This window comes from Hylobates moloch, unplaced genomic scaffold (assembly GCF_009828535.3).
Source record: "Hylobates moloch isolate HMO894 unplaced genomic scaffold, HMol_V3 SCAFFOLD_6, whole genome shotgun sequence".
Lineage (NCBI taxonomy): Eukaryota > Metazoa > Chordata > Mammalia > Primates > Hylobatidae > Hylobates > Hylobates moloch.
This window is the reverse complement of record NW_026652281.1, coordinates 113,140,101-113,160,498: the sequence shown is the minus strand read 5'-3', so window position 1 is coordinate 113,160,498 and position 20,398 is coordinate 113,140,101. Positions and strand designations below refer to the sequence as shown.

Below are 20,398 nucleotides of genomic sequence, written 5' to 3'. Positions count from 1 at the left end.
AGGTCTCACTCTGTTGCCCAGGCTGCTGGTCTCGAATTCTCAGCTCAGGTGATCCTCCCCGCTCGGCCTCCCAAACTGCTGGAATCAAAGGCATGAGCCACTGCGCCTGGCCTCAGTCTCACATTCTTAACTAAAAAAAATAGCCAATACAGTTGGCCCTTCATATCTGTGGGTTCTTCACCCACAGATTCAACTAAACATGGACCAAAAATATTTTTTGAAATACAATAAGAGATAATACAAAAATTTAAAAGAGGGTATAACTACTTACATAGGATTTACATTACATTTGGTATTATAAGTAATCTTGAGATGATTTAAAGTATATGGAAGAATATGCATGGATTACATGCAAAACTATACCACTTTATATCAGGGACTTGAACATCTGAGGATATGGCATCCTAGAATGGGTCCTAGAATCAATCGCCCGCAGATACCAAAAGATGACTCTATTTCAAAATTAAAACAAAATACTAACTCCCCTGTACAGTCACTTGTGTGTGGCACTAAAAGAAAGGCGCTAATAAAATTCACAGGTGCCATGCTGTCTCGCCCAGTGCAACCATCTGTGGGACTCTCTGCTGACTCTGGGTGAGCCCACCTGGCCTATGGCTCTTCTCCCTACCGAACTGCAAAGGGCCAAGTTTAGACACAGAGGGAGATGGGGACGGCTTGGTGTTGCCAGCCCACCAGTGACCCCCTCCTCCCATATCCCATCTGCTCTCTAGCAGAGCTGATCGGAAACTGATGGGCTATCAGGCCGACCCTGCTGGATGTGTTTAGAATCACTCCCAGCCAGAGGCAGAGGCCAAGAGCCTGAGCCTGAGCCTGCGCCTGCCGGGAAGGGCATAGACAGGCCACAGTTGGAATCTATTCCACCAGTGTGGTAAGGAGGCCAGAAGAAGCAGCTCAGGAAATGCACTGTTTCCAGCTTCCATCCTCAGCCCCTTGCATAGAGCCTGGGGCCAGTGGGCATGTGGGGAGAATGCCATGTCCTTGTGCCACTGCCCCCATTCACACTCTCCTGCCTTTTATGTGAGTACTCCTCTCTCCCACCATTCCCTTCCACCCACACCAACAGGCAAGGCCCGGCGGATTCATTCACCTGCTGGACAGCCCTTCTCCCCAGGGACCTTTTCATATCCAGGACAGCACTCGTAGCTGATGACTCTGTAACAAGACAACCATACATTGTGTTAGGCAGGGCTTCACTGTTCCTCACAGGTCATCGGGCCCCTCTCCAAGAAGTTGCCTCCACAGCCAAGGAAAAGGAACAGTGGGTGAAACACTCTCCTCTTAGGAGTCATTTGCTAAGTCATAGGTCTGCCTTTCCTGAGCAAGGAGAGTCTCACTCCTCCTCTGCTCTGTAGAATGCTCTTGGCGGCTGCCAACACCTACAGCCAACCAACTGGGAGAACAGAGGACTCTGGCAGCCTAGTCAATGTTGTGACTACAAAACATAATGCACCAAGGATTTTATCTCAACATTATTCACAGGAAAGCCGATGGTGAGTGTTCCTGAAACGGAACAGGAAGGAACAGAAAGAGCCCTGCACCAGCTCTGGCTCTGAGTTTGTCTCTGACCAGCTGGGCCATCCTCAGCCAATTTCATCATCTCTCTGGGTCTCAGTTTCCTCATCCTCTGCAACTAAAGTAAGATTTGATTGACACACTTTCAAAGGTGGTGTGGTGTAAGAGAAATAGTGCTAGAATCAGGAGATTTGGCTTGTGATCCATCAGTAATTAGCAGGGTGAACTTGAAAGTCCATTTCTCTCTCTGGTCTCAGTTTCTTGGTCTATGAAATGGGGTGAAGTTAAACTAGATGATTTTAAAAGTTACTTGCAATCTCACACTCACAATTCTAGTCCATATTTCTAGACGACAGAGAAGAACTCTTTCAAAGGATACTGTCTGCCAACTTTTCCCAGCTAAATCCAGGGAGAGCTCCAAGCCTTGAACCCACAGGACTAGGGATGCATATGCATGGGATTCTAGGCTTTCTGTGATAAATTCCAGGGCTGTATTACTGGGGTTGGGATGTGGGATTAGGTCAAGTCCCCCCAAAATTAGTTTCTTTCCAAAAGTGTCTGTGTGAAAATCCATGGAGTTGCTGAAGCAGAGTTGGAGGAATAGTGTTATCCTCAAAGACCTCATGTCAGGGCCTCCTGTGCACATGGGTGCAGTACTCTCTATGGCATGGAGCCCCTGGGCAAGCTGCCCAAAGACTCTTTTTCTATATTGTTGGCTTCTGAGTTCCATCCCCAAAATACCACAAGGGAGCTGAACAGCTCAAGTGGCCTCACCAGGATTTCATTGAAGACAAAAGAAAACCAACTCCTCAAATATTAACTCATTGGTTCCTGTGGCTAGGTGTGTGTGTATGCTGAGGGGTGTGTAAAGAATGACACCAGGAGAAATGGAGGTTGGGGGTTTAGGAGGAAGGGATAGATCTAAGCAGAAAAGTCTCAGCTTGGAGCAGAGTAACTCAGGATAGAATCAGAAAGAAAGCTGTAAGGGTTCTGAGGGGTGAAGGAGTTTCTTAAGGTCATAGGTAGGTAGTAACAGACCTAGGACTGTTGCTGCATTCCATCAAGTCCAATCCTTTTTCCATTGCTCTTGAAAATGCACGTGTTTGGAGGATAGCAGACAGATTTGGAAAGTCTGACATCTAGAAGACACAGGGGGTGTCTCCAAAGTGATCAAGGCTAGCCCTTGTCAGCACTCACTGTTCCTCTCCATGTGGTCTTTCAGCACCCGTGTCCCACAGTGGCTGGACTACACTCTACTGTCACACATGGATGGCTTATGCAGCACACGCCCCACAACCAAGGTTCAGTCCCTCAGGCCACTGAGTCTTCTCGTGCCAAGGGCTTTTTCCTGGTTAGCCGAGTGTGGCTTTCAGCCAGGAAGCTCTCTCTTAATCCTCTTGCTTTCCTGCTGCCCAGTCTGGCATCTCTGTCACTCTCTAGGTGTGCAGGGGTTAGCCACGCCTTCAGCACCAGTGCAGCAGCCTGTGGGTTGAGAAGGTGTCAAAGCTGGTGGTCCACCTGCCTCTAACTGCCCCAACAAATTAGCTCTTTCCTGAACTGGTCTGCCTGGCCCCAAAGCAGCAGAGAGCAGCTGTGAATCGAAGGCTGAGAAGATTTCAGGCAACTTCGACCAAAATTTTCTGGGCTGGCAGTGGCCTGCTCCACTCTCCCTATACTCAGCTCAGTGTGCCACGCTACCTGGCCCTGGTCCCAGGGAGAAGACAGATGCTGTGGTTGGATGGGCTGGGAGCAATCACAGAGGCATGGGTCTGACGCCATTCCTCCAGGATGAACATAGGAAAGGATGGAAACAATAGGGGGCTTCCCAGCCGTAGCCCCCCAGTTCCTAGGCTTCCCTGCATAGAAAAGACCAATCTGTTGGTTTCTGAATCTAATCTCATCAGCCAAAGCTGTTCTGATTAAAGTCTTCAGGCTTCTCCTCAGCCAGACACAGTCTAATAAAGAAAAACCTCAGGTCAGAAAAAACAGATCCCTTAGGACAGCGGTCCCCAAACTTTTTGGCACCAGGGATCAGTTTCGTGGTAGACAATATTTCCCCAGATGGTGGCAGGTGGAAGGGGTGGTTTTGCTATGAAAACTCTTCCATCTCAGACCATCAGGCATTAGATTCTCATAAGGAACGCACAAGCTAGATCCCTTACATGCACAGTTCACAGCAGTATTCGGACTGCTATGAGAATCTAATGCCACTGCTGATCTGACATGAGGCGGAGCTCAGGCAGCAATGCTCACTCCCTGCCACTCACCTCCTGCTGTGTGGCCTGGTTCCTAACAGGTCACAGACTAGTACTGGGAAGGTGCCTAAATTAGGGAAGGCGCCTAATTTAGAAGAAAATTTAAAGGAGGGTGCAAAGAGATAATGTCAACCCAAAGTCTATGTGTAGGGATGTCTGGGAGGCTCTCCACTAGTCCCTTCTAACATTTTTACTCATGATTGGATAGAAAGAAGTACTGAGATTTCTCTCCCTAAAATAAGTTTCCAAGAAGTTAATATAATTTAAAACAACCACTGCACTTCACGGATTTGGCCAGCTTCTCTGGCTGTAAATGCCTGGGGATTAGCTAGGCTTGAGAAGTCGTCGGAGCAAGGAATGGCCCTGTAGGCCAGTCACCTGTGACTGAAGGTAAACCATACGGGGCATCATAGTTTCCGAGAGGAATGGCAGAGCAAACACAGACCCATAAGGTCTAGACATCTCACATGGCCCATGGACTGCTTGCCAGGGATGGTTTGCTTTCTGCCCTCCTGGTCTTAGAAACACAGCTGAGCTGATTCTGAAGCCTCCCAATAGAAAATCAGGGCTTGCTTTAACCTACTGTCTACCAACAAAGGCCTCAACCACTACAGCCCTCACCAGGGGCCAGCCTTGTTAGTGATGAGGACAGAGTCTTCAGAATGTGGATGTACTTTATTTGTGGCAATCTGTACACGGCATGTGAGGGCATTTTGGGCACTCCTGGAGGCTGACTGCGTCTCCTCAGTTCCCAAGCTCCTTGTCTGACGAGCGGTCTTGGGGATCCCCTTTACAGCAGGGGTTGAGCAACCTGGAGAAGGTTGATGACTCTGAGACAAAGGCATCCTTCTCTGATGCTGAGGAGGCCTTGTCTCTGGGACCCACAGCCACAGGTTTGAAGCTGTAGACAGAGACCTGGGGCAGTTTAGCCAGGTCCTACAGGCCTGCTCACTTGTTCACCTCCCAAAGTCACTGACACTAACTGCCAGGTTTGATACCCCCTGGGGGCAGCAAAGGGAAGTGGACAGACCTCCTCAGCTTACCAGCGAATGACTTTGACCAGGTTGCATAAGCCTTTTGAGCCTGTCTCCTCATCAGTAAATGGGCTAATAATCATATGTATCTTATAGTGCGATTGTGAGAATTGAATGAACTTACATATGAGAAGCACTTAACAGATGCTTACTGTTTACTAAGTGGTCAGTTGTGAAGCTTCTAAAGAAACTCCAGGTATAAACCTTAAAGTTGAAGCTATGTTAATAACTTCATTGAAAGCAATGCCCTACATGAGACCATTGATAAAAGTACATTGAAATAAAGAAAAATGCATCTATAACTCAACAAATAAGGCCTGTATTGGCTTCCCATTGCTTTCTGTGACAAATTATCACAAATTTAGTGGCTTGAGATCATGCAATTTATCTTACAATTCCAGAGGCTAGAGTCAGAAATTGGCCTTATGGGGTTAAAATCAAAGGCTGCATTCCTTACAGAGGCTGTAGGGAAGAATCCATTGCTTGTCCTTCCAGCTTTGAGAAGCTGCCTGCATTCCTTGGCTTGTGGTTGCATCACTCAAATGTCAGCTTTCATCATCACATTGCCTTCTCTGACTCTGATCCTACTGCCTCCCTCTTTTTTTTTTTTTGAGATGGAGTCTTGCTCTGTTGCCCAGGCTGGAGGGCAGTGGTGTGATCTCAGCTCACTGCAACCTCTGCCTCCTGGGTTCAAGCAATTCTCCCGCCTCAGCCTCCTGAGTAGCTGGGATTACAGGTGTGCACCACCATGCCTGGCTAATTTTTGTATTTTTTTTTTTTACTGGGGGGAGGGGAGGGTTTCCCCATGTTGGTCAGGCTGGTCTCGAACTCCTGACCTCGTGACCCGCTCGCCTCAGTCTCCCAAAGTGCTGGGATTACAGGCGTGAGCCACCATGACCAGCCTGCCTCCCTCTTTTAAGTACCCTGATGATTATATTAGACTCATCAAATAATCCTGGATAATCTCCCCCTCTTATGATCCTTAATTTAATCACACCTGCAAAGTCTCTTTTTCCAGTAAGGGAATATAGTTACAGGATTGGAGATTAGGATGTGGACATTTTTGGGAGGTCATGTTTCTACCTACCACAGGGTCTTACCCCAGGTGGCACATAGGTTCATGTAAATACCCAACAGAATAAAATTCCTCGTCAGCTAGTGAGCCTCCTAGTTTGCAGAATGGGACAGAACCCTCAGGAAACACTGCCCAACAGAGGTGTTTGGTCGATCTCTGCTGTTTGGTGTATGTCCAATCTCAGTGCCTCCAGAGCAGATTATTCAAGAGATCCCAGCTGGCTGCACAGGGATATGAAACAGGAAAGGAGGCACTAGTATGGGTCTGGGGTCAGCTTGGATGGCTTCTCACCATCTTCTTCTTTTTCCTCTTGGGACCAAGGTTGTGGGATATAAGGGAGGAAAAGGACAGCTCTTCTTCACCTTCACGTCAGCTGTCCCTGGTGCCCTGCCCAGAAGGACACCTACTGAAAAAGCCCTGCCAGCTGATGGAAAAGCTCGACCATGCACCAGCTGATCTCTTTAAAAGTTAAATCTTTAAGCATTAATGCAGTGCTGAAGAAGTATTAATATTTTTGCCCCTGGGCAAAGGAACACTTGCTACTAGAGAAACAGGAGTGCTCTGCCAGCTCATCTTGGCTCCAGAGGAGGGCTTCGCACTAGTGAAATGTGTTGCTCGTGAAACAATTTCAAGACTTTTGGAATGAATAGCTGCCACCCATACCCGCTAGCTCCTCCACCAGCCCTCCCTATGCCACATTTATGATGTCTGAGCTCCTGCTATGACTATTCCAGTCCCATGATGTCAACTTGGACTTGGCTGTTAAGTAGGCCTCCTCTCCCTGGGGCTAGCACAAAGGAAGCCTGTCGAGAGGCAGCCAGGCTTCCTGACCACAGTTTCCTGCACCTTTGCTCAAAGTGCCACATGTAAAAAATTTTATGGCTACTAATCAAACCAGGGCCTGAAATCACAGAGGGGGATGCTGACTGTCTGCCCCCCGCAGCCCTCTTTGTTTGATTAGCCGTTGTATCACTCCGGTGCTATTTAGGATCTGAAATAAATGCTAAAGTGAATTTCTGCACAATAAAATTCACAATAACAGCCACTAAATAGGGACGCACTGGTAACCACTTCCTGTAATAAAGTCCATATGTCAGCTTGACGCATTGCACCAGAGACTCAGGCCCTTCTCTCTTTGTAAATGCGGAAAAGCTTTTGTGTGCAGGCAACAGAGCTTCACCTGATGAGAGCAGTGGAGTCTGAGGCCTCACAAAAGCAGGCAGGTGGCTCCAGGCTCCTGTCTCACCAGGTCGGCTCCTGTATCTCTGTGTGACCTCTCACCACAAAGTCTTCCCCGGTATGCTTGGTACTCCTTGTCTGCTTCCAAGGTGAAATTCTCCTTCTGGATTTGGGACCCTTGACAACCTGAGCTGCCTCCTCTCCCATGATACTTTACTCCTTTTCATCCCAACATACACCTCTGCTCCAGCCTCCTTCTCTGGAGTCTTGCTGAGAAAATTCCAACTGCCTATGGACCCCATGCAGAGACAGTCCTTTTTGCTCCAACCACTACTGTGCTCCCATTTCCCAGTCTGGTCCTCACCCAGCTAAAGGCATCTAGTGACCCACTTTCCCCAGGATAACATCAACTCCAGCCAGCACAGCCCTTTCCCCTTCCCGCCTGACCACCCATGGCACTGAATTCTGACCGTATGGTGGTCAGACAGTAGCCTCCTCACTGGTCTTGGTCTCAGGTACACAGAAGCCCTGCCAAGCCACTCTTACTGAGCTCTCTACAAGAACAGAGATGGGTTCCACCTCTTCCTCTCTCTGAGTTCTCTGGATCTTTTCCAGGGCAGCTCCACCTTCCTAATACTGCCTGTGGTGTTCCAGGAAGGGCCTCTCTTGTCCTAGAAGTTTTATATCAAATAATATTTTTCTATCATTGTTTTCTCTTTTTGAAGTTGCCCAAAGCAATGGCCACAAATTCAAGAGTTGAATGTGAATGTCATATCCTTCCGGCTTTGTGAGACTAGGCCAACAGCTGGGCATCGGGCTTTGCCTGAGTCCACTCTGAACCCCATCTCCCCACCTCATCCAGACATTTCTTCCTTTTCCCAGAGGACTCCCCTTGTGCTCACTGGGTAAGGGAGCTGCACCACCACATCACCACATTATCATATCCAAACCTGCCCCTGAGGGGATGACCTGCTCATCAGGAACATTTTGGCAACGTACAGCTCTGTTGCTTGTGCCTTGTCCTGGCACACAAAGATACAAGGTACAAGAGCCAAGGCGACTCATCACTGACAGTATTGTCAGCCTGGACACTGATAGGGAATGTTATCGAGCTATTGTTAACTAGCTGAGCAAATGTTTCAGCCCACGGGCACCCCCGAAACAGTGTGGCAGTTGCTACCCTGTAGCCAGCTTGTCATCATAAATGGGTCTCCATTTTCAGAGAAACTTGAACAAAAAAGATGGCCCTCTGAAGCCCAGGGCTCTTGAGATATAGAAGAGTTGTTTGCTTGGCACTAGCACTCTGGTCACCTTCCAAGAAGCAATTAGGTGAGGCCTGACTTTGTGTTTAATTAAGTAATTAATTAGCTGTTAATTTGAGTAGATAATATACACACATGGGAAAAAAATCAATCAGTACTAAAGGTTTTCTTTTTTTTGAGACTGTGTCTCGCTCTGTCATCCAGGCTGGACTGCAGTGGCACGATCTCGGCTCACTGCAAGTTCCACCTCCCAGGTTCACACCATTCTCCTGCCTCAGCCTCCTGAGTAGCTGGGACTACAGGTGCCCGCCACCACGCCTGGCTAATATTTTTGTATTTTTTTAGTAGAGATGGGGTTTCACTGTGTTAGCCAGGATGGTCTCTATCTCCTGACCTCATGATCCACCCACCTTGGCCTCCCAAAGTGTTGGGATTACAGGCGTGAGCCACCACGCCCGGCCCATCTTTTTTCTTATGTTTTAAGTCAGGCATCATGGAAGAATGGGTGGTGTATAATTTGCACAGTCTCCTTTTGTTCATAGCAGCGAGAATATCGCTGGGTGTCTATTAGCTGAATCTTGGCAGTGTGTCCTCCTAGCTCACTCAACTTTTAGCTTGCAGGCTGGGCTCTCAATCAGGCATGGAACAAGCTGCCATGGACCTGCCCTGGACAGGCTCCCAGAGACTGCTGGTATCTCCCCAACTCTGCCATGAATCCCAACTTCCCTCAATTCATATTAGGATTGCTAACTGCCTAACATGATCAGGGTCACACATTGGGATATTTATTTACACGTACAGTTTAAGGAAAGAGCATTTTCTCTTCTTTCAGTTGGCTATTAAATTGGAGGAGATGTCTGCTCAAAAGCAATGTCACAACAATAAACTTAAAAATTCCTAACATTGGAAAGTGCTTAAGAGAGTGGCTTAGAGTTTCTTAATCAACCTATTATGTATGGAGACAGGAGGAAGGTCAGGCCTTCACAAGTGGCTCAGGAGATTTGTCAAACACATCTTCCTAGCTGTAGGAGACAGCCAGCTTTGAGATCTGTTGACAGTGCCAAAACAGATTAGGTTTCCCCAGAATTGTTAGAACACGCACCTGATTCCACCAGGGAGCTGGGCAGTGGGGTAAAAGCTGCCTCCCTCCTTGCTGATACAGACATCAACAAGCCCTATTGTAACCACACTGGTCCACACCCCGTTGGCACTCTTACTTCTGTTTGTGTGGTCTAGATTTGCAAATCTAGGGTGATAATAATAATAGTAGCTAGCATTTACTGAGCACTGACACGTGCTGGGCACCATATTCAGTCTCTTATGTACATTATTTCATTTAATCCTTGTAACAACCCCATAAGGTGGGTCCTTGTGTTATACCAACTTTTCAGGTAGAGCAATGGAGGGTTCTAAAGATGAATCGACTGGCCCAGGTAGAGCTAGGGTTTGAATGAGGAAGTCTGTGCAAATATTATATGCTATGCTGTCTCATAATCTGCATATGTTTAGTGCTCTAAGTCTTTTTGGGGTGTTTACCTTAGGACTGTAAGATAGGGGTGGCATTCTTTAGTACAGATTCACCAATGGGCTTTCTTTTCCAGAATCACATGCTGGTGGCTTCTCCACTGCATATCTGTATTATTTTATGAGGATTGAGAAACACACACACACACACACACACACACACACACACACACACATACACAGTGTTTCATGTTTCTTGCAAACCCAAATTAGCCCTGAAAAATGTCTCCAAGTCTTGTCAGCAGCCTTAAAAATGCAAAACAAAATTGGCCAGCTTCCTAAAAATGCCACTCCCTAGCACGCAGGTCCCAGACACGTTTGCACATGCATCTTCATGGCTTTTTAGGCAACCTGACCTTCTAGAAGTCTGGCCCAGGCCCTGGGGAACTGCAGCCAGCGTGCATACAGCTTGGTCTCCTGGCTGGTTACGGATACTCACGTTGATTTGCCACAGATTTTCCTTTGATACCACTGCTTGCAGTTGGTGAAGTACTTCCTATTAGTGCCAATAACCTTCTGCACAGCACACACGTTGGGGCTGAAAACAAAAGCAGCAGAGTTAGGAAGATGATCAGCACATCCACCCCACTTTAATGACTCCCATCATGTTGGCCTCCTTGGGTCACTGGAACGTTCTAGAGATAGAGGAGAGACAGTCATTTCAGTCTTGGTACTGGGGGTATCTTGGGTTTAGACTTTGGTTCTGTTCCCATCTGTTCCCATCAGCCCCCATGAAAGCTTCCCCTGCAAAAATTGTTAAAATCTCTCTTACATATTGATGTAACTTCATGTACATATCCTTCTTTGACATGGGCAATTGATAAGTGTAAACAAAAGCATCTCTCAGGCAGCTCTCCATACAGACATGCTCTGCATCCCTGGGCCAGCTGCTTGGCTCCCAAAGACAAGCCATTGTTACTGTCCATCCTATAAACCAGAGGCTTTATAGCTGGTTTAAACCATGGCTGGTTGCTGTCAGGACCCTGATAGGGGATGCTCTCCCGTTTAACTCTCAGTTGTTCATTACTTAGATCCCAGCTCAAGTCCCACTTCCCCCAGAGAGCCTTTCTCCAATGTCCCAGATGACATGCTGCTTTCCATCCTCTGACAGTGGATATGGTCCTTATTTGACGTTGGGTTCCAAACAGAATTCCTGTAAGTGACGCGAGGACGTGGGGGGTGTCTTTTCTCTGCATCTAACACTCAACAGAACCTTGAGGGCAAGTGTTCTGCCTTGTTCTGTTGTTCACATTCTAGATGGGGCCTAGCATCCAGGCAGGGTGTAGAAGGAGCACGAAATGAATTTGTTGAAAATACTGCTCCCCAAACTACCCAGATCCAAAGAATCCTCAGGGACCCTGTGAAAAAGCAAGTGTAAACATCTGGGGGTTCTGCTAAGAAGCCTTTTCCAGAATCATAGGATTTTGGTTTTGCGTGTTTTATTCAAGTATACCAAGTCCTGACCCAAACCGTGCTCAGGCCAGGTGATTGTGAAAGCTTCATTAGGAGCCCCTAGGGACAGGAAGCTACTGTGCTACGTGGTCAGAAGAGGGTTGATCTTCCTGAGCCAGAGGCAGGCATGCATCTGACTGAATCACAAGTCAGAGGAAAGCAAAGAAAACAAACAATACTGAGGGCTTTCACAAGACCTCCGAGCTCAGAGAACTTCAGGTATCACCCAAAGGATGAAGTATTTCTTTAACATCAATTTCCCTGTTACTTTAAGAATGCCATCCACAGACATCACTTGATGTGCAGCGTATTTGTTAAGAAGACACCAATATTGCAGTAAGAACTACACCTACTGTCCCCATCATGATTCCTCTGCAGGAACTTGAACAATTCTCAAATATTCAGAGTCAGGCTTTTGGGTGGGAGTCCATCCTGCCCCTTCATTTCTCTGCCCTGTCTCTTCTATGGTGATATGACTGTCACCTCTTGGCCAGTTTTTTGTTCAACAGGTGAAAGTGAGTGGGCCCAGGAGGGACAATGAGCATTAATGAATCCATGTAAGGATCTAGGGGCAAGAGAAGTGAAGGCTGGAGAAGGGACCACAGCCAGCAGAGGCCCATGCCTCCCTAGTCTTAGCTGGGGCTGACCAAATCCTCCAGATTTCTGAATACCTGGTTTCTGTTTGCTGCCTAGGATTCACAGGTTAGACAGTCCCTGAACAACCCCTGAAGAGTCCTTGCTGGCCATACTCCAGCCCCCGGTCCTATTCATTGTTACAGAATCCCAGAAGCTCTTCAATCTCATCAAGCAGGAAACAATTACTGTCGATGAATTCCCTGCCACTTTCCGTAGGCGTTTGGCGAATCTTCAATGAGTCTCTTGTGGATGTGGCTCCAACATTCCTTTGCTGAATGTTTCCACTGCTGCTATCCTTGTGGCAGCAGCAGAGGCTGGGGGCGGCTGTGACCCTCTCCTTCTCACATCGGGGAGTGTGGGTGGGCTGTGTACATAGGAAATTCATGCTGAAGCTTAATCGAAATGAGCAAGTCACTTCTGGGCCTCAAGAATAACAGCATTGATGTTCAGCTTAGATTTGAAAACCAAGAGCTTCAGGAAATTCAGTTCAGTTTTTGGTTGTTGATGTTTGGAAGTGTATCGTATTTTTACTTCTCTTTCAGTATTATTTTTCCCCTTCCCTATATCAACACAGATATAGCTGGGAGTCAAGAGACCATATCATAGTTATTGCTCTCCCAACAGCATTCTGTGTCTGAACTAAGTCACTCTCTATCTCACTAAGCTGCAGTTTCACCACCTGTAAAATGGGAACATGAACAGTAGATCTCACTGTGTTGTGGTGAGGTCGAAAGCAAAAGTGGCAAAATCAAGTGCTGCGCACAAGCAAGGCACAGCTATTTCTTCCTTTGTATCAGGCAGCACGCTGCAATTCCTTAAAATAGCAACGTTTTCCTTCCCTTTCTAACAGTTTTCACTTTGAATGAAAGGCTGGAGCTTGAACAACGTTATCCATTTGCACAAGGTGCCATAGCCATGTGTGCCAGGCCAGGCAGCCCTGTGGCATTAACAGGGACAATTAGATCAGAGTAAATACAACTGTGCCTGCAACCATTTTGCCATGGTTCATGTGCCTGCGCATCCAGATTCTACTGGGAGAGGGGTGCTCCTGTGACTTCTTAGATTACTCTGCCCATCACAGATTACAATAGGCCTTTCCAGCTGTGCTGCAGGAAGCTAATTAACAGGATTCGCCTGCAGGGGTATGGTGGGGAAGTTGATCTAATATCTGGAACTCATAATCAAGAGCATCTGCATTTAAGAAAAAACCCCTATTTTCCAGCTGGTCAGCACTCTTCCGGGCTCTGAAGGGAAAGAGGTTTGCTATAAAGATGCCTCTTGATGGAAAGCCCTCAATACCTTTGAGGATCCTTCACTGTGGCTGTGCAGAGAGATGCCCTTACAGGTGACACGGTTGCAGGGCATGCTATAAGGATCTTCTCCTGACTTAGGGGCGAAGATACAGAAGAAATAGAACCCTCCCAGGCAGACTGAGGCACCCAAACATAACACAATTCATTGGCAGGAAAGGCAGAGAGACCAATGGAGAGGTGGGCAGAAATAATAAAAACGCCAGTTGCTTGCATTTTGATGTTGAGGCCTCACATCCCTCTTGTCTTTCTGACATCCCCCCTCACTCTATTCTGCACACTGCCCAAGTCAAAGGTGATTCTCCCACTTCCAGAAAGACCCCAGGATATCCCCAGTATTCTCCTCTTTCCAGGAGTGTGTTGAGGCTGCAGCCGGGCCTGGTTTGATTTCACTCTGCAGGGTGGCCAGATGTGCTCCCAGTAGGCCCTCTCCCCCAGAGCCCCAAACTCCTGAAAGGCCTAGACCATAAAGCCACAAGCAGAGGAAACAAGAGCAGCTATGCCCTACGAGGGGCAGCCTGTACCCGTACCCTGAGCACTCCTAGTGCAAGGAGACAAGACTGTCAGGGCCTATGAAGTCAACTCTATCACCCCCCAACAATGAGTTTTGATTTGAGTACAGATCTGCCCAGTCTCTTGGAGGTTTGGGCATTGCTTGTGGGTGTGAATGCCAGACCCCGATGGTATTTGGGCTGCTCTGAGGAGTCACTACAAGATTCTACTCATATATAGTTTTACCTAGTTATGAAAAAGAAGTTGGTGCAACCAGGTAGGCTGGAAGCTGCAGCAAAGCCTGGGTATGTGTGACGCAGGTATGGCCTGGTTTTTGAGGTAGAAATGTTGCCTGCCTCTGCCTGGGTCAGTACTGGGGCCACTATCAGACCAGACCTTCTGCTTGAGTTTGTCTCCTAAAGCCAACACATCTTCAGGGGCTCAAAGGAATTCCTGCAATGATAGTGTCCTACATTTACAAACCCAGCTATTACTTTAAGACAGACTCCAATCCTGGCTCCAGTGTACACTTCAGGACTGTGGGAAAGTGGAACCACTCAGGACTCAGTTTCCCCATTTGAACAGTGTGTGTGACGGCCCAGTGCATTCTCCTGCTCTTCATCGGGCAGGACAAGAAGTGCCACATTGCCCTTGCTGTCCCCAGAGAGTAGTGTCGGGTGCCAGCAGTGTCTGAGTGCAGGGCCTGGCCAGGAGCACAGGAGTCTGGGGCACCTTAGATGCTGCCATCGTGTGTGGCCCAGGTTCTTGTCTGGAGTCGCTGGCCGGGGGCCTGGCTGGGTTGGAATCGGTGTACTGCTGGGTGGGCTTTGCCATTGGCACCTTCCCACGGTGATTATGGCCAAAGAGTTGCCATTTCCCCCTTTCTCCAGTGGCTGGGAGGAGAAGCTGAAAGCGCTGTCCGTCTCAGGCTCTTGGCCTAAGTCTAAGGTCTCTGGTCCGCTTCCCCACTCCCTTCTTCTACAAAGCGGCGGCCGCCCGCTTTCCCTCCATGGTCCCCCACCTCCCTCCCTCTCTCCTTCCACCGCGTGCAGGGCTGGTGTCCGAGCGCTCCACGCTGCAGGCTTTTAGTTCGGGCTTTGTCCCCTGCACCCCCAGCCCACTTCAATGCCCCCAGCGGCGTGCGCTCCGAGCCCCGACGACCAGACCGCCTGCGGCCCCTGGCCAGGCGGCTCGGCTTACCCGTGCTGGCGGCCCCGGAGCCTGCTGTGCTGCAGCACCAGCTGGTAGGGCGACTTGGCGGGACCCGCCAGGGTCGCGGCGGGGCCCAGGGCCAGAGCCAGGGCTAGGGCCAGCAGCCGCAGGAAGAGCGCCATGGAGCGGGACGACGCGCACCGAGCGAGCTGGCGACCGACGGGCGAGCGGGCGGCTCCAGGGAAGTGAGAGCGCCTCCGCCGCCCGGGCCAGGTTAAGTAAGCGGCGAGCGGGAGGGAGCGGACGCCAGGGGCGGGGAAGCTGGGCCGGCCCGTGCAAGGAGGGCGGGCCTCCTGGTGCCTCCCAACCCGCGCGCCCCCGGCTGCCCTGGGCACCCACCCGCTCCCGCACTGTGCCCGTGCTCAGTTTTCCCAGCCCTTGCCCTCACTGCCAGCCCTCCCTCCCTCTCTCCCTCGCCACAGGCTCCCTCGAACCAAGGGTATAGGTCCCTTAGGCCTCCTGTGGCTGCTTCCTAATGGGGACCTTGGGACTGAGGGACAGCTGTCTCTGGGGCTTGGGTCCTGCATGCTGGGGGCCCGAAGATTCCCTCACTGATCTTGAGGCTACAAAACACTGCAGGGAGGGGTGAGGGGAGGCAGTGCTGATTCCCAAAACACCATGGCCCATCAGACTTGTTTCTGCACCCCAGGAGCCGACCCCCCTCCCCAGCTCCTCAATCTCTAATCCCTCCACCCCCACCCCACCTGTCATGCTCATTGAAAGACAGATGAGTAAATCCTGTGATCCACAGAAACGCCAAAAATGTGGGGCAGGTTTTGTTGGGCTCTAAGCTGCCTTTGGAGCCCGTGGGGAAGGGTGGGGTCCTCACCTTGGTACTAACTCATTCCCTCCTTCAGTAAACATCTCTGCAACAGTACCTGCCAGATAGATTCTGCAAAGGCAAGAGTCCTGCCCTGGAGGAGCTCAGGGCAGGTAAACAAACTGTCACATGATAAAGAAGTGATACTTACCCAAGCATCTATTAATCACCCATCAGTTACTTGGCACTGCTAGCCCTGGGGAGACACAGATGGATAGATAGAATGAGTGAGACCTAAGCCCTTTGTGAAAAAGCTCCAAATTGGGAAGATCCATAGCCCAAGCCAATGATGTTCCATGAAGAGTAGCTGGGGGTTTGGGAGCTGAGAGGAGGCACCTGGCCCTGACAGGGTGATACCTGCTCTGAGGCCTGAAAGATGAAAAGGAGTTAATCAGGTAAACTGAGGCATGCATTCAGGAAACTCAAGTTATCTGGTTGGCTGAAGCACAGGGAGGTGGAGTCAAAGGTAGAGAAGAAGGGGAGGAAGGTAGCAGGGCCCAGACTCCAGCTAAGAGCCTAGTGGGTGATGGGTGGAGGCAAGTGACATGGCCAGTGTCATGAGAGGCTTAAGGAGGCAAGAAGAACAGGTAACCAGGAAGGGACCATGGGAGAGCTTGAACTATGGTGGTAGAGGCAGAGATGGGGAAGGCTGGGCAAATGTGAGGGGTGTAGGAGGTAATATTCTCAGTAGAATTTGGAGTCTGTATACAGGGAGAAAGGAGAGTCAAGGATATTGCAGGGTGTTTGTGGTCTGGACATTGTGGCAGGTGATGGTGCCACGTTCAGAATGAGGCACATGCAGGGTGCAGGCTTGCCGGGTAGGAGAGGAGGGAACAGGTGTGGAGAGATTTTAGTGGTAGCATTGATTAGCTAGTGGAGAGGAGGGAACAGGTGTATGGGAGATTTTAGTGGTAGCCTTGATTAGACTTGGAAACCCCTTGGGCATGCAGGGTTAGGGAGGGGGAGTAGAGCTAACCTCGAGGCTCATAGCTGGCAGGAAGGGATGCCTGCGCTGGGCACCCTGGTGAAGGTGCACATTTGGGTGTGTGAGGAGAGTGCTCCATTTGTGTTCACATTATGTGTGAACAAGCCACCTGCATTTCCAGGAGGGATGGACAAGAGGGAGCTATATTCAAAGGTCTTGAGCTCAGGATAGGTATGGGGATTGGAGATGCAGATTTGAGTCACCATTATGAGCAGGTGGTAGCTAAAGTCATGCACTGGATGAGCTTCCTCAGGAGCAGGTGTTGGAAGAGAGGAGGAGGAGGAGGAGGAAGGGGAAGAAAAGGAGAAGATGGGTTCAAATACCAGTCCTTCTACTTCCTAGCTGTGTGGCCTTGGGCAAGTTATTCAACCTCATAGAGAGGATAATCAAACCTACCTCACAGGACTCTAAACTAGATTACATGATACAATTCAAGTAAAATGGCCAATAAATATGCATTGCTATTATTATTATTACCTCTCCCCAGTAATTGTTCTATATAGCAGGGTTCAATGAAACGATATGATAGTTTTGAGCAACTACAGAAATAATTATCTGAAAATGCTCATTTCATTTATTGAAAGCAAAACATTTCTCAGTTTCAGCATGACTGCTTGGCATAGGATAACGGGAAGAACCCAAAGGGATTCAAGCTCAGGCTGACTCCCAGAACAAGTTTCCCCTGAGACCAGTAGAATTTGGCTGCATTGCAGTTTCTAGGAAAAATGCTCCTTGTATGTAAGAGGCCAGGAGCCCTGCCATCTGGTTCCAGCTCTCTCTCTAGCAAGATTTAGGGCAAGTCAAGCAAGTTCACTGGACCTCACTTCTCTAGTCTGCAAAACTAACATTCGATGACTTGAGTTTTTCCATGAGCTCAGTAAAGAGATTGCAGTAATACTTTATTTATGGTTTAGATATTTTTTAAAAATCCCACCTCCATGCCCCACCACCCATCCCCTCTTTCAAACATGAAAAAACAGAATGCTGTGAGTATAAACATTCTCCTACCTGAGGTTGCTGCTTCTTTGGAGACAAGAGTGATGCTGCTGGGGGTAACAGCAGGGACCCTCCATCCCCAGATGACCCAGAGGCAACCAGGCAAACACAGAGCACCAGAAACCCTGTCATTTGAGAAAGAATTTTTTCCTTCCAGATTAAACAATCTAAACAGGAGAAAGTGAGGCTTGCTTGGAAAAATCTTTACTAGACTTTTTCAAGCACTTTTTAAAAAATGACTGCTTTTACATTTTGTGGCACGTGAAAGGTCACCAAAAACAGTTCAGTTTTTGAAAATAATCCTGTAGGGTATGACAACAAGCTTTATGCGTCATGATAAATTAGTAGTTCTAACAAGTTCTTCACAAAGGAACCTAGGAAAGAAACTGGTTCTGGGCCTGTTGGTGGGAGAGCTGGCATCTGCAGCCCAGCTGACCCTGGGCCTGCCTTTTCCTTACTCCCTAAAGTTCCTGGTGATGCTTGGGCATACGTGGAGACAGAAGACACAGTCAAAATCATTTTCAGAGGCCACCATGTAGCTAAATAAAGAGCTCTTAAAATTCAGCTCCCCAAGACTTGCTAGGGAGAAAAAAAAGGTGAGTTTTGGCAAGAGATATCCAAATGAAAAGACATGAATCAAATTTGGGGGAAAATTGCCATCCCTTGTATAACACACAGGACTTAGAATGGTACTTCATATACAGTAATTATTTTTTCCATGTTACAAATAAAGGTAAGAAACATCTCAGTTTACTAACATTAAGGTGTGATTGTAGTACCATTTAGGGGATTTTGGATTGATTTCTCAAGGATTTTCCACAATCTTGCCACTCAAAATGTGATCTGCAAAACAGCATCATCGGCACAACCCCAGAGTTCTTTAGAAATGTGGAAACTTTTACAAATTATTTATTTATTTATTTATTTATTCTAGCTCTCATGAAGAAATGTGGAATCTTATAACCTCCCAAGACCCACTGAATCCGCATTTTCACCAGATCCCTAGGTGATTTGTATGCACAGGACTACAGGGTCATGTTAAATAGCTACGAGCTCAGAGGTGGTTAAAACAGAGTTCAATTTATGTAGGCATGGAAGAAATGAAATAAACCTGAAAATGTGTACCAGTGAAGTGACCACAGAGGAACTCTCATCTTCTGCTGAGGCCCAGCTCACTTTGTGGATGACCTTCAAGATGCCCAGGTACAACGTCAGTTGTTGCATATTCAGTGTCTTCCACACACTGGACAGGGAGGGGAAATTGGCCTCAATCACCTTCCATTCTTCTCTCTTTTCAAAGCCTGCAAGGGAGGCTGGGATAATCGACAGGTTTGTAACGGCAGGAACTTAAAACAAACTTGAGGCTTCGGGCTCTGCAATTGATGGGAACAGAACAGCCGTCGCAGCCCTAGAATGGCATTAGGCCCCAGTGTTTAGTTTCTTAAATGACTTGGCTGTTTTCACAACTTCTCCAATCACTGGCTTTCTTAATCAGGGCCTGCCAAATGCTACTTGTTGGTTAGAACCCAATTTCATTTTCCAGGGAAACTGATTTTTCATGAGAGTTTCATTGATTTGGCTCAGCTAAAATATCTAAGAAGAATCCAGAGGCACTTTTGAGGTTGCTTTAGTTGCCTGACCTCAAATATTTTAGTGGAGGGATGCCCACAGATGATTGTTGGCTTACACATGCCTTTCCTCTGCTTCCCACGAGTTTTCTTGCACGTAGGATAAAGGCCTTCAGGGAAATGGACACCACCCAGCAGCGATTCATTCCAAAGTGCGGAAATCCCTTGGCTCCTTCGTCCAGCTCCCCTTCTTCATTTCTTCATTCTTGCCCATGGTGCTGCTCAAGGTTGGAAACCTTGCATTCATTTTTGCCTGTCCCTGCTCTCTGGTCCCCCACGTGCAATCAGTCACCAAGATCCTGCAGGTGTTCTTTCCAAATCTCTCCTAGATGCTTCCATTCCCTCTTCTGCTACTCAAATACTCCAGCTCCCCACTGCCTTACCTCTCACCACCCACAGCCTCCAGCCAGTCTGACATCAGCTGCCACCCCAGCCATCCATCTCCCAACGTGGCTGGTCTTATCTTCCTAAAACACCACTTCTACCAAAACTGCGCTCCTAGGACACTCCCGATGGCTTCTATTGTTTGTAAAAGAAAATCCAGACTTCTCTGATTGTCTTTATTTATTTTTTTGATGAACATCTCATCCTCCCCAGCACCCCACCATGTTAAAAAGGAATACAGGCACATTACCAAAAAAAAAAAAAAAAAAAAAAAACCTTAAAAAATACTGAAAAGGCTAGATAAGAGGAACACATACATCCATAATCCCTATACTGAAAGAACTTCCCATGTATTGCCCTTTCTACTGTACCTGGCTTCTAAAGTCCTCTGCAAAATCTCCCCTTTGCTTCATGTAACCTGATTTCCCTGTGTCCCAGTTTCAGCCTGGGTTCTTGCAGGGCCAGCCTGTGCCTCTTCCACCTACTCAGGCCACCACCCCCAGCCCTGCTCTGCTCCCCGTGTAGTGAGCACTGTGCTCCTTCTTTGCCTCTACACACGTATGCGATGCTTTCCCTCCAAAACCAGCTTTGCTAAGAAGCTTTGCTCAGGCAAATTCCTTC

The 20,398-nt window shown here is 48.2% G+C and overlaps 2 protein-coding genes across 3 annotated transcripts in view; both read right to left on the bottom strand.

Moving 5' to 3' along the window:
* The window catches only part of TGFBI (transforming growth factor beta induced), a 34,593-nt gene extending 18,607 nt beyond the window's left edge, over nucleotides 1–15,986 (bottom strand). The window contains exons 1-3 of one of the 2 annotated variants that reach the window (XM_058441221.1): nucleotides 15,936–15,986; nucleotides 10,302–10,400; nucleotides 1,109–1,173 (exon numbers count right to left, since the gene is read on the bottom strand). In XM_058441221.1, the coding sequence (XP_058297204.1) occupies nucleotides 1,109–1,173; nucleotides 10,302–10,400; nucleotides 15,936–15,943 (172 nt within the window). In that variant the 5' untranslated portion in view covers nucleotides 15,944–15,986. Of the gene's footprint in view, nucleotides 1–1,108; nucleotides 1,174–10,301; nucleotides 10,401–14,952; nucleotides 15,155–15,935 lie in introns of those variants that run through there. The other variant, XM_032157963.2, reaches the window with a different exon arrangement.
* Nucleotides 1–20,398, bottom strand: part of SMAD5 (SMAD family member 5) — a 281,680-nt gene that overhangs the window by 137,040 nt on the left and 124,242 nt on the right. The window lies entirely within an intron of this gene.